General features: G+C 43.5%; 1 protein-coding gene across 1 annotated transcript in view; it reads right to left on the minus strand.

Annotated features, from left to right (window-relative positions):
- The window catches only part of ST6GAL1 (ST6 beta-galactoside alpha-2,6-sialyltransferase 1), a 124,472-nt gene that overhangs the window by 15,700 nt on the left and 94,788 nt on the right, over positions 1-13,984 (minus strand). The window contains exons 5-6 of the mRNA XM_004382244.2: positions 11,662-11,804; positions 7,111-10,975 (exon numbers count right to left, since the gene is read on the minus strand). Of these exons, the coding sequence (XP_004382301.1) occupies positions 7,111-7,711 (601 nt within the window). The 5' untranslated portion in view covers positions 7,712-10,975; positions 11,662-11,804. The remainder of the gene's footprint in view (positions 1-7,110; positions 10,976-11,661; positions 11,805-13,984) is intronic.

The raw sequence follows: 13,984 nt of genomic DNA on the forward strand, positions 1-13,984 counted from the left end.
AGTTAGCTTTCCCATTCTGCAGATAAATAATTGGTCAGGGCCCTAGTACAAGAGATAATAAGCTCAAATGAAGTAACTGAGGAGAGTTCAGTAAAGGGATGATTTACAAAGGAATATTGGGTGTCTCTCTCTGTGTGCTTGTCTTCTCTGGCACACAACAATAAACCCTAAATCTCCTCTCTGATACCAACTACAAGTGCAGTCCTACTTCTTCAGACCCCAACCACCACAACTAGGTCGGATCTGTATGCTGAGCAAACAGCTGAAGGGCGTAGTCCTCCAGACTGCCAAGTCTTTCCAAAACTTCAGACACCAGTCTCAAGCTAGGGGGTCGCCACACACTTTCACTTCTATAATGCGGTCCACTAATTGGGGGGATCTCTCTACCCCCCCCCAGGATGCCAGCTATAAGTTTGGGGGTACTCAGGCCCCCCTCTCCCTGCAGTACAATGCTGTCAGTGATAGGATAATATCCATATGCCTACAAGGAAGACCAGTTAATACAACTACTATTCAAATTTACCCACCATCAACGAATGCCAAAGATGAGGAAACTGAAGATATTTTACCAACTTCTGCAGTCTGAAATTGATCACACATGCAACCAAGATGCATTGATAATGGTGATAAGAATGTGAAAGCTGGAAACAAAGAAGAAGGATCTGTGGATCTGTGGATGGAAAACATGGCCTTGGTGATAGAAGTGATACTGGAGATTGCACGATAGAATTTTGCAAGACCAATGACTTATTCATTGCAGATACCTTTTTTCCAACAACATAAATAGCAGCCATACACCTGGAACTCACTGGATAGAAAATACAGGAATCAAGTCGACTACATCTGTGGGAAGAGGCAATGGAAAAGCTCAATATCATCAGTGAGAACAAGACCAGAGGCCAACTGTGGAAGAGACCATCAATTGCTCATATGCAAGTTTAAGTTGAAGCTGAAGAAAATTAAAACAAGTCCATGAGAACCAAAATACAACCCTAAGTATATGCCACCTGGATTTGGAGACCATCTCAAGAACAGATTTGACACACTGAGCACTAATGAGCGAACACTAGACGAGTTGTGGGATGACATCCAGGACATCATACATGAAGAAAGCAAAAGGTCACCAAAAAGACAGGAAAGAAAGAAGACCAAAATGGATGTTAGAAGAGACTCTGAAACTTGCTCTTGAATGTCAAGTAGCTCAAGTGAATGGAAGAAATGAGGAAGTAAAAGAACTGAACAGATTTGAAAAGGCAGCTCAAGAAAACAAGGTAAAGTATTATAACAAAATGTGCAAAGACCTGGAGTTAGAAAACCAAAAAAGAAGAACATGCTCGGCATTTCTCAAGCTGAAAGAAAGGAAGAAAAAATTCAAGCCTTGAGTTGCAACTTTGAAGGATTCTATGGGCGAAATAATGAACAACTCAGGAAGCATCAAAAGAAGATGGAAGAAATACACAAAATCACTGTACCAAAAAGAATTGGTTGATGTTCAACCATTTCAGGAGGCAGCATATGATCATGAAGCGATGGTACTGGAGGAAGAAGTCCCAGCTGCACTGAAGGCACTGGCAAAAAAACAAGGCTCCATGAATTGATGGAATACCAACAAAGATGTTTTAACAAATGGATGCAGAACTGGAGGTGCTCACTTGTCTATGTCAACAAATTTGGAAAAGAGCCATTATTGATGCCCATTCCAAAGAAAGGTGATCCAACAGAATGCAGAAATTATTGAACAATATCATTAATATCACATGCAAGTAAAATTTTGCTGCAGATCATTCAAAAATGGTTGCAGCAGTACATCAACAGGGAACTGCCAGAAATTCAAGCTGGATTCAGAGGAGGACATGGAACGAGGGATATCATTGCTGATGTCAGATGGATCTTGGCTGAAAGTAGAGAATACCAGAAAAATGTTTACCTATATTTTATTGACTATGCAAAAGCATTCAACTGTGTAGACCATAACGAATTATGGATAACATTGTGAAGAATAGGAATTGCAGAACACTTAATTGTGCTACTGCAGAACCTGTACACAGACCAAGAGGCAGTCATCTGAACAGAACAAGGGGATATCACATGGTTTAACATCAGGAAAGGTGTGCATCAGGGTTGTATCCTTTCACCATATTTATTCAATCTGTATGCTGAGCAAATAATCTGAGGAGCTGGATTATATGAAGAAAAATGGGGCATCAGGATTGGAGGAAGATTCATTAACAGCCTGTGATATGCAGATGACACAACCTTGCTTGCTGAAAGTGAAGAGGCCTTGAAGCACTTACTGATGAAGATCAAAGATTACAGCCTTCACCGTGGATTACACCTCAACATAAAGAAAACAAAAATCCTCACAACCGGACCAATAAGCAACATCATGATAGGTAGAGAAAAGATTGACGTTGTCAAGGATTTCATTTTACTTGGATCCACAATCAATGCCCACAGAAGCAGCAGGCAGGAAATCAAAGGACGCATTGCATTAGGCAAATCTGCTGCAAAATACTTCTTTAAAGTGTTGAAAAGCAAAGAAGTCACTTTGAGGACTAAGGTATGCCTAACTCAAGCCATGATATTTTCAGTTGCCTCATATGCATGCAAAAGCTGGACAGTGAATGAGGAAGACTGAAGAAGAATTGACATCTTTGAATTATGGTGCTGGCGAAGAATATTGAATATACCATGGGCTGTCAGAAGAACAGACAAATCTGTCTTGGAAGAAGTACAGCCAGAATGCTCCTCAGAAACAAGGATGGCGAGAGTTTGTCTCACGTCCTTTGGACCTGTTATCAGGAGGGAACAGTTCCTGAAGAAGAACATCATTCTTGGTAAAATAGAGAGTCATTGAAAAAGAGGAAGACCCTCAACAAGAAGGACTGACACAGCGGCTGCGAGGATGGGCTCAAGTATAGTAACAATTGTGAGGATGATGCAGGACTGGGCAGTGTTTTGTTCTGTTGTACATGGGGTCACTATAAGTCAAAAGTGACTTGACGGCACCTAACAACAACTTGGTGTGTTTGCACAACAGCAGAGTTGAACAGTTGTGGCAGACACTGTACAGCCCTCAAGGCCAAAAACATTCACTATCTGGCCTTTTAGAGAAAAAAGTTTGCTGGCTCCTAATATAAACAATCACACTCTGCCAGCTACTCAATCCAAGGGTATCTTCTCAGTTCTCACTCTGCTCAAGAACCTGCTCCACTCTGCAGCCTCTAATGCCACTGGCCACCATCTCCCAAACCCCATCCTCCTTTGCCTTCCACAATATGGCACATGCCTCTCTCACTGGCCTTTCAGAAATTTTTTGCTTGTCCCACTTCTTTCCCTGTCCTTCAAATATAAATCTTCTGATAGACAGATAGCTGCCATTGACTCAAGGCAATCTTCCATACAAAAGAATGACACGTTGCCTTGCCCTGTGTCATCCTCACAATTGCCAGCATGTTTGAATCCATCACTGCAGCTACTGTGCCAATTCATCTCACTGAGAGTTTCCCTCACCCTCAGTGACCCTCTACTTCACCAAGCACGATGTCCTCTTCTAGCGACTGATCCCTCCTGATGATACATCTAAAGCAAGCAAGTTGGACAATGTTCTGTTGCGATCCATAAGGTTTTCATTGGCTAATTTTCAGAAGTAGATCGCCAGGCCTTTTTTCGTAGTCTGGCTTAGCCTGGAAGTGTCACTGAAATTGTCTACCATGGGTGACCCTGCTGATATTTAAAATACCAGGGGCATAGATTCCAGCATCATAGCACATGCAAGCCACCACAGTACAACAAACTGACAGACTGGTGGTAGAGTCTTCCTCCAGGTTTTGTAAATGATCCTTTTCCCTGGACTACAATGATCACCTTGACTCACCTCGTGGAGAGGCTTTGCACCTCTGCTGAGCACGCTTGGGGGTGGTGCCCCAGGTAAGGGTACCCCAGCGGGCAGCCCACGGGAGGCTGCAGCGTCACCTGTCGGTGCGCACCTCCCCCTGGGTTGTCGCCCATGCCGCCTTGGCTAGGCCCAACCCATTGGGGGCGCTATGGTGCCACCTGGCCTGCCATGGTGGCGCACAGAGGCTGGTGCGTGCTGAAACACTGCACAAAAATTTTACAGTCATTTTGGTGTCACCCCCTCTGACAGTGTCACCTCGTGTGGTCTGCACCACCTCCCCACCACCGCCCGCCAGTGACACCACTGCTGGAGACTCACTCAGTATATTATTACAACCTCTCGGGTGAACGATCTATTCACAATGGACCAAAAAGAGCCATAGACCTTATCTTACTTGGTCTCCTAGTCCCACTGCTGAGGATTTTTCTCTGCTGGAGGGTAGTGGTAGTCACTTGTTATCTGCACAAAAATCTTGTTAGCAGTACTACTTGGAAGAGCAAATACTCTGAAGCCATCTGATATGTTCTATAGGTGGGAATGGGCTCAACAAATTCTGGATGTGGTGGGAAGGCTATATGTGTCTGGCATGCCACCTGGTACGCAGAGGGCCTTCAACAAAGGGTTGCCTCCCTTGCCCTTTCCCTTTGTACTCTGAGCTCAAGGAGCCCTGGTGGTGCAGTGGTTAAGCACTCAACTGTTAACCAAAAGGTTGGTGGTTGGAACCCACCAGCCGCTGCACGGGAGAGAGAAGTGGCAGTCTGCTTCCATAAAGATGACAGCCTTGGAAACCCTACGGGGCAGTTCTACTCTGTCCTATAGGATCGCTATGAGTTGGAATGGACTCGACCAGAGCGAGTTTGGTTTTTGAGGTTACTCTAAGTTCATTTTTTGTATTGTTGATGAATACATGAATGAGTAAAAGAATAAATGCTGAATGCCTTCAAGTACCTGTTAGACTAAATTTCCACAGGCTATACCTTACAAAAGGCAAAACGTTTGAAGTCTAACATGCAATTTTTTATTGTATTTCAGGATCAAAGTCCGTCTGTGGAAATAGATATTTGAAATTATAATGGAAGTCTATGGAAAAAGATTATTTTAATTAATGTTTACTTAAGTCACTCAAAGCTTTTACAGAGTATATAAAAACAAAGCTGTAGCCTGAGTGAAATATGTCAGTCTCAAAAGGACAAATGCTGAATGATTTATATAAAATAAGCAAATATATACAAACTAGAGATTATTAGAGGTTACCAGGGGTGCGGAGAAAGGGGAAAGGGGAATGCTTGCTTAGGGGGCATTGAATTTATGTTAATGGTGATAGAATAATTTGGAAAAGGACAAAGAGAATGGTTACATAATGTGAAGAATGTAATCAATGTCACTGAATGACTGAATGTAGAAATTGTTAAATTGGCATATGTTTTGTTATGTCTATTTTCACCACGATAAAAAAAAAAAGGAAAGAAAGAAACATAAAAAACAAAGCTGTTGTTCCAATTCTCAGAGGTCTCATACGCTGCCTCAAACTTCAACCCAGTTCCACCCAGGTAGACACGATAACCTGACATGAAGACGAAGAACCGGCTAACAACTAGGATATTCTAAATATGAATATTATGGAAAAAATATAGAGAAGAGAGAAGGAAATTTAGCTCCATTATGATGAAAAGGAGTCTTGGTGTTACAGTGTTTCAGAGCTATGGCTATTAACCAAAAGGTCGGCAGTTCAAATCCATCAGCCACTCCTTGGAAACCCTATGGGGGAGTTCTGCTCTGTCCTGTAGGGTCATTATGAGTTGGAATTGACTCGAGAGCAATGAGTTCATGGATGAAAAAGTACCAATCACATTTCGTTTCTAGAAAACTAAGCCCAGAAGGAAGCCAAGAAGGCAAAAGCAAACGCTGGGGAGAAGCTCGTCATCTTGGCAGCTTTTATTAGTAAATGCTGCCTGTTTGGAAAGGTAGAAAATGTGATTTCACCACTTCTTCCTGCTCTAGAGAATCCAACTTCATCTACTTCTCTTCTTTTGAGACTCTGTGCTTGGTTTCAGAACATTTTTCCTGGTAGTCACATGAAGGAAATAAAAAAGGAGACACATGACATCACCCGCACCAGGACCTTCCAGAACCTGACGGACAGCATGGCTACCTGGGCTTTGCTTCTGTACCCTGATTCATTTCACAGTAATGAAAACCACATTCTCTCAGACAAGGCAAACAGGAAGTCTTAAGCAAATTCAGATCTCTCCATTGTACACATGTTTACATATATGGGTAGGTTGTCTATCATTATTAACTGCAAAGGGTTTCAAGAAGAGCAAATTTGTATATTCTGACCAGTGATTCTTAGCCTTTCTTGGGTCATGGACCCCTCTGAGAATCAACTGAAAACTATGGATTCTCTCCCTGGAAAAATGCACAAATACATACATCTTATACACACTCAATACACAAATAGTTTTGCAGACAATTTTATGGATTTTGAACTCCCTGAAGTTGGTATACACCCCCAAAGTTAAAAATTCCAGCTCTTATTATTTTCAAAGACAAAAGCTGAAGATTAGCCAGGTAGTTGAGACCAAAAAAGACAACCAACCAGTTGCCATGGCGTCTATTCCAACTCATGGCGACCCCATGTCAGAGTAGAACTGTGCTCCATGGGCCTTTGAATGGCAATTTTTTTCAGAAGTAGATCACTGGGCCTTTCTTCAGAGGCACATCTGGGTGGATTCAAACCTCTAACTTTTCAGTTAGTGGTCAAGCACATTAACCATTTGTACTACCCAGGGATTCCTAGAAGACACAATTGGTCCGCAATTAACCAGGTAAAATTACAGAAGTTCAGGACCTGAAGATATGTAGGGATCTATTCTTCAATTATTTTCAAAGGTCAATTGTAGTTTTTTGCTTATTGGTGGTAGTGGAACTCTCTCTTCAAATGAAATCTTCTGTAGAACGCCAATATTTAAAACAGATAAAATAAAACCGTTCTGATTAATAAAGGTATAAAGGGCCTGGATCGCCATCCTTTCCACTGCCCCAGTGGCACCTTTGACTCCATGAAAGATAACTGAAAGTCACTGACCTGTGCCCGCTCCACTGATCCCTGGAGCCACACTTGGGCCCCTTGTGTCTAATCACCATCAGTACACCCTTGCTACTCCAAAGCAGCTGTTAAGACAACAACCTTAACAACACCTGGAACCCACCTATTTCTCGGCCCAGTTGGGAGGACTTCAGAGATCCTGCTGAAGAGACAACAGCACACTTGCCCCACGGCCCAGCCTTGGTCCTGATGTTCTCCTTGGGCAGGTAACCCTCCCACTCGGAGGTATTGAAGGGAAAATCTATGGACTCTACCATGGATACATTCACGTGGTTCCGGAGGTGGCAGCGCAGGGCCTCTGCACTCAACTTGACCCCTGGCCCTGGCCCCTTATAGGATACTTTGTACTTGTTCATGTTCAGGTAATTTTTCCTGATATTCTGCAACCTGGAGGGGAGGTTTTTGGAAGAGCTGTCCTTGTTCCACACCTGGAAGGAGGGCTGTGGCTTGGCCTTGGCTGAGGCCTTGGTGCAGTTGAGGGCCTGGTTGCTCCTGCGGAGGTGCTGGGTGCTGACTTTTGACTGTGGACCAGACCCCATGGCCATTTTCCCCAGACCCATCACCAGCGGGGATCCTTCAGTTTCCCATTTAAGGGAATCATAGTAACTCCCTTTCTTCATTTCCTTCCACACACAGACGATGGCAAACAGGAAAAAGGCCAGGACAAAGCAGCTAAGCTTTTTCCTGAGGATGATGTGAATCATAATGAAAGACGCGTTCAGGGAAGCCGCTTCGTTCTAAGGAGGAAAACAGGCCTAAAAAAAGTGAGAGAAGAAAAAATAAATTATGTAAAGAAAATCCAGAAGTGGTAATCGACGTAAGGCTGGGTGATGGGCCAACCAATGGATTTAGAGTGAGGAGAACAGAATTCTAGCCCTGGACTATCTCCTACCAGCTACCTTAAGCAACTCTCAAAAAAAAATTCAACCTCAGCTTGGGCTATGTACATAGAGGGCAGTCCTTCTGACGGCCCTTTTCTTCCTCTCTGAGCCATAAGCACTTTACATATTCTTCCACCATTCCTTTTCACACTCTGAATCTTAGTTTTGCATTCTCTTGGTCTAGCGCCCAGGCTGCACTCTGAGCTTTTGAGGGCAGGAACTATGTCTTACACACCAGTTCAGCTCTTAAGTAAGACCTGCCCTGTTAAATAAATGCACGCAAGCTTGAAAAAATAGAATGAAAAGGAAGAGCAGGCTGATTTGTCTACCTCACCAGAACTCAACCTCCCTGAAACCCTAAGAAGGCCTACACCCTTTAAAATAGCCAGAAAGAGACCTCTTGCCATAGACAATGCCACAGATTTATAATGTATCTCTCTAAGAGCTTTGGTGTTAGAATCCCGCATGAGAAGAAGACCAAAGGTTAGCTTCATAACATTCAGCTTTCCGTAGCACTTAGCAAGAACACTAAGAGATGGGAAGGTGACTCACCTCATGGTTGAGGATTGCAAATCTTGATAAGACAGTCAACATGTGACCATTTAAGGAAACAAAAACAAAACTTCATTGAGCAAACCATGTTATTTCATACAATTTCACCATAACCAGGGCCACAATGACACCCAACTCCAGGAAGCACCATTCACTTCAGAACCTAATATGAAGGGCATCTCCTGAGCTGTGCAGAGGAGCCCTGACCATAACTAGCCATGAAAGCGTATTAATCCCCATTTTTATAGATTAGCAACATGAGGCTCTGAGAGGTCAAGGGAAGTGTCCAGGACAACAGAGCTGAGTAAATGGTTGCACTGAGGTTCAAATCCAAGTGCACTTGATTCCATAATCCATGTCCTACACCACATGTAGAACTGCTGCAATTTCTGGAAAATGGATTTCACTAAGCAAATGGAGCCTGAATAGTTGTCTTTATATCTAGGTAAAGGCCTAGTTTGTTTTCTCAGAATTTATTGTGTAACTAAATGAAAGATGGAAGCACTTTGAACTCAAACAATGTCTGCATCCTTTGGAAAACATTAAGTTCTTTCCTAAATCACTAGGTTTATTTTACCAGAATGAGTCAAAACAATTGCACCCACAGTTTTTCTAACCCACGAGGGGTCTGCCGTACCTTCCCATGGAGTCCATTCCCAAGAATATCAGGGATAAGGTGGTAGAGTACTGACTGTGTATTCGTGTAACCTATGTCCTTGTTCCCATTCTTGGTGAACTTGGACAGATCACTTAATCTCTTTGTGCCTACATTCCTGCAAAATAATCATCTCTGCTGTATATCATTCCTGGAGTTTTGGGAAGGGTCAGACAGAGGATGATGCTAATGGGCTTTGAACTAGGTCAACGTACCAGCACAAGAGGTACATTGAATAGAGATGGGGGGCTGCATGAGGGCGAGGTGGGGGCCATGTGGGCCAAGAAAGAGGGCAGAGTGGTCACAACTAATCAACCTGAGCTTTGGACTCTTCATTTGGAATCTCGGGTCCTGACTGCTTTGGAATCCACTGGCAATACCAACCAAAGCAGCGCTTGCCACCATCTCAGAGCCCTCTGATGGCTCTGAGGTTCCTACCTCTGGCGGCTGAAGTTTTAGAAGGGATGACATGCACACAGAGGGAGAATTATTCAAATATGAGACCATAAAGTGGTAAGGGGGCTTGCTGCATTGTCAAAAAACTAAGGAATTCCATTTCCTCTAACATTCAGTGCAGCTGATCACATGACCCTGTCACAACTGGAGATGAACTAGAGAAGAAGGGAAAGCAGCATTTAAGGAGGACCTACTACGCGCTAGGTGCTTTACATGCCATGTCTCATGTAATTCTCACCACAATACTACGGGATAGAGATTGAAAACTGCGTTCTAGAAAATTAAGAAGCTGAGACTTAGCAAGGTTATGAGACTTCGCCACGTCAACAGGTAATCAGTGCTTGAACCAGAATTCCAGCCCAGATGGGTCTGACTCTAAAGTTCACAGACTTTCTACAAAAGAACAGGTGTGATAAGGGGCAATGAAAAGTCAGTGTTGACGAAGCAGGGCTCGGGAATCAGGGTCCCTAGAGAAATAATCCAGTCTGCCAGGTTATTTGCAGAAAAGTCACACTCACCATCCGTGTTGCTTTAGCCATTACGTGTGTGTAATGAGGCCCTTTCACTTTATGTTCTATACAGCCCTGTGAGACAGGCAGAGAAGATCTTATTAGCACCATTTATAGCTGAAGAAAGGGGTGACTTGTCAATGCAAAGCAATTTTCAAAGTTGCATGACTTGGAAATGGCAGAGTTAGGACTTGACTTCTATGTGTATAGGTGAAAGGAGACTGTGGGGTGGGGGGCCAGGATTCATTTTCTCTAGAGCTGAGGCTCAGAGGGAGCTGGTATTTAGCAGGCTGGTCCAAGCTTCCTGCCAGTACCTATTCTCAAAGGTTGGGTTTCCTAGGAAAGAATTTCCGCAAAAAGCCAGGCTGAACGACGATCTTGTACCCCTCAGACATACTCAGCTTTTGGGGCCTATACCCCATTATGGCCTCAGAGCACTCACTTTTAGCCTCGCATTAAGGCTCACATGGACCGTCTGTTGAGACTCCAAGCCCACCAGCTGGCTGGAGTTTCTACTCATAGGCACTTAGAGCTTCTAGACACTTTTTCCTCTCTCAAAGTGTTCTAATGACATAAGCTGAAGAAGTTTCATCTAAACAGCCCGACTGAGGGAAAGGAGAAGCAAACTTCTCTCCACAAATTTTTTGGGGAAACAGACCAACCTTTGAATTTCCCAGTCACACTGGACTGATTTCGTAAGTCTCCGGGCCCTGGCACTGCTGCATTCTCTCCCCTGGTCCATCTGTCTGTCCACTCAGACAGCATCGCCTTTCTGCTCTGACCACCAGTGGGGCTCACCTGCTCTGCAGCACTCTCCTTGCTCCTCAGGAAATCGAGTGCTTTGCAGTGCTTGCATCTGCTAGATATGAACTCCTCCCGGCACTCTTTCTGAAAGCCCAGTGTCCAGCACAGGGCCTGAAACAGAGTGGGCACTCAATAAACCATGCTTGAACGAATATAACTATGTCAACGAACCCCAACAACCACAATGAAGATTCTAGAACAAGAATATAATAACAGCTTGCATTATCACCTGCAGAGACAAAGCCAACACTGAACCAACAGAAGGAAAAACTCAGCCAAAGTAAGGATCCTTCCCTGATCTACAAATCATTGCACGCTCAAGACCAGACACACTGTTTGGTGCACAGTAGGTGCTCAAAACTGGTTGGGTGAATTACAGAATAATTTCAAATCTTATATTTATAGTTTAGAGAGATGAGCAAACCACCTATCCCACCCCATCCACCTTACTGATTCAGAGGGTAAGCCCCCCAGAAAACCAAACCCGTTGCCATCGAGTGGATTCTGACTCATAGCGACCCTAGAGGACAGAGCAGAACTGCCCCATAGGGTTTCCAAGGAGTGGCTGGTGGATGCGAACTGCCGACCTTTTGGTTCGCAGCCAAGCTCTTACCCACTGTACCACTAGGACTCCTCAGAGGGTAAAGAGGACAAAAAAAAAAAAAAATGCTTGAAAATAGCAAAGCTGTAGCCAGACACTGAAACCTGTGACTTTTTGCCGGCACACTTCACTGTCCAATTTTTTATGCATAAATGTATTCCTTTGCTGCCTCCATAGCCCATGCCTTTGACCTTACCTACTGCTGGCTGCTGGCTATTCTCCCTGTGACTGCCGGCCCTCCAGGTCTTCAGGAACTGGCGTTCTTCTCCATGGGAGGGACGTTCGCTTTACGGGGTCTGGAGGCCAAGGCTCATTCTTCCCAGGACGATCAAACACCATCTGCAGTGGAAAAAGAAGCGGTGAGAGCTGTTTTCCAGCAGGGGCAGCGTTAAACATTAACAAGATGGGTAGGGACACATTTTGGCTGGTCTCTAGCATTGGCCCTTGCCAGCTGTGGTGCAACCCCAGGAGGCCCTGAGGGCTCAGGGAAAAAAAAGAGCCTATTACAGGTGCGGTGCCCTGTTTCCCTCAACAGCACAGAGTCTAGACAGAGACCAGCGATAGATAAGAACACACGAGAAAGAGAAAGCAGGCACCAGGGACCAATCTGCGAAAAAAGGATCGTTTAGTCAGTAGTCTTGGGAGAAATAAAGACAGAGCAACTTGAGGGGGAGAAATTAAGTTCCTCCCAAAATAAACTCATCAGACTTTCAAAAGAATTACTTATTTTCAAAAAAATATTTAATATGTGAAAGTTCAATCAAGAAAATGTTAACTGGAAGAAAAGGTACAAAACCGTGTGTAGCGTACTCTCCAAAGTTAAAAAAAAGCACACCCTCGGAGAGAGCGACAGACAGAAAGGACGAGGAAAAAATACACCCTGGGTGGGAGAATAATGGATGTTTTCATTTTTTAATAATTTTTATATATTCCAAAATTTCTATAATGTGCTATTGCACATTAGAGATAAAAAAAAACACAAAAATGTAATTTCATAAAGCTAAAAATAGAATTCTATATTTGTCCGCTCTCTCTTCTTTTTGATGCAATGTAGAGAAAATAACGAAAGAAAAGATTCACAGATTCAACTTTCCACGCCATAACAAATTCCAACTTCCATACAAGGAAAAATATTATAGCTACAATAAAAAGGAAAATGACAGTCAAAGTGAGCAAAGTGTTAATCCAGTAAAAACCCACCAAAATAAACAGGAAATCAATACGAGCAAACAAATAGTAAAATAGAAACCACGTTTAGCAAGCATATGAAGTTACGATTAACTTTGAGAGAAACCCAAAGGGGACGATAAGAATATTAAGGTACCAGTTTAGAGACTTTACCTTAGCTAGCAGTTTTCAAAATGATTATACTCGTTACTAGACTGATTGTAATGAAACTGGTGTATATTCAAGGGAGCAGTACAAATTGATTTAACCATTTTAGAAAGTAATTGGGCCATGAAGTTAAGAGCTTGTGACCGTTGACCAAGTTATCATATTTCGAGGAAATAATACTGAGTAGATAATTCAAAAAAAAAAGATTATATACTTTAGTTTCCTCACATGTAAAATTATCCTCTACCTTACGTAGTTGTGGTGAGGACTGATGGGATAAAGAGTATGCATTTTATAAAGTAATATATATATGCTAAAGGAAAACAATTTAATACCAAAATTATTTATAATGGTAAAAATCTGTGAACAGGGTTGGGAGGGGTGGGGGGAAATACTAAACAGGCAATAGATAAGTGGTATCTTGGGTGAAGGGTGAGACAGTTCACAGTACTGGGGAAGCCAGTACAACTTGTGCAAGGAAAGGTCATGGAAGCTCCATAGACACATCCAAGCTCCTTGAGGAACTGAATTTCTGGGCAGAGGGCTGTGGGGACCATGGTCTCAGGGAACACCTAGCTCGACTGGCATAACACAGTTTTTAAAGACGATGTTCTACATTCTATGTTGGTGAGTGGTGTCTGGGGTCTTAAAGCCTGCAAGCAGCCATCTAAGATAGTCCACTGGTCTCACCGCTTCGGGAGCAAGGGAGAATGAAGAGAACAGGATACAAGGAAAAGATTAGTCCAAAGGACTAATAGACCACAGCTATCAAGGCCTCCACAAGACTGAATCCAGTACAGCTAGATGGTGCCCGGCTACCACCACTGACTGCTCTGACCGAGATCACAACAGAGGGTTCTGGACAGAGGTGGAGAAGGATGTAGAACAAAATCCTAAAACACACAAAAAAGACCAGACTTACTGGCCTGAAAGGGACTGGAGAAACCCCGAGAGTATGGCCCCCCGACACGCTTTTAGCTCAGTGGTGAAGTCACTTCCAGGGTTTACCGTTCAGCCAGGGATTGGACAGCCCCATGAAATAAAATGGGGCTAATGAGGCACAGCAGTCCGGGGACAAGGACTAGGAGGCAGAAGGGGACAGGAAAGCTGGTGATAGGGAACCCAAGGTTGAGTAAGGACAGTTTTGACATGTAGTGGGGCTGTTAACCATTGTCATAGGGCAA

Source organism: Trichechus manatus, unplaced genomic scaffold, assembly GCF_000243295.1.
Source record: "Trichechus manatus latirostris isolate Lorelei unplaced genomic scaffold, TriManLat1.0 scaffold00092, whole genome shotgun sequence".
NCBI lineage: Eukaryota > Metazoa > Chordata > Mammalia > Sirenia > Trichechidae > Trichechus > Trichechus manatus.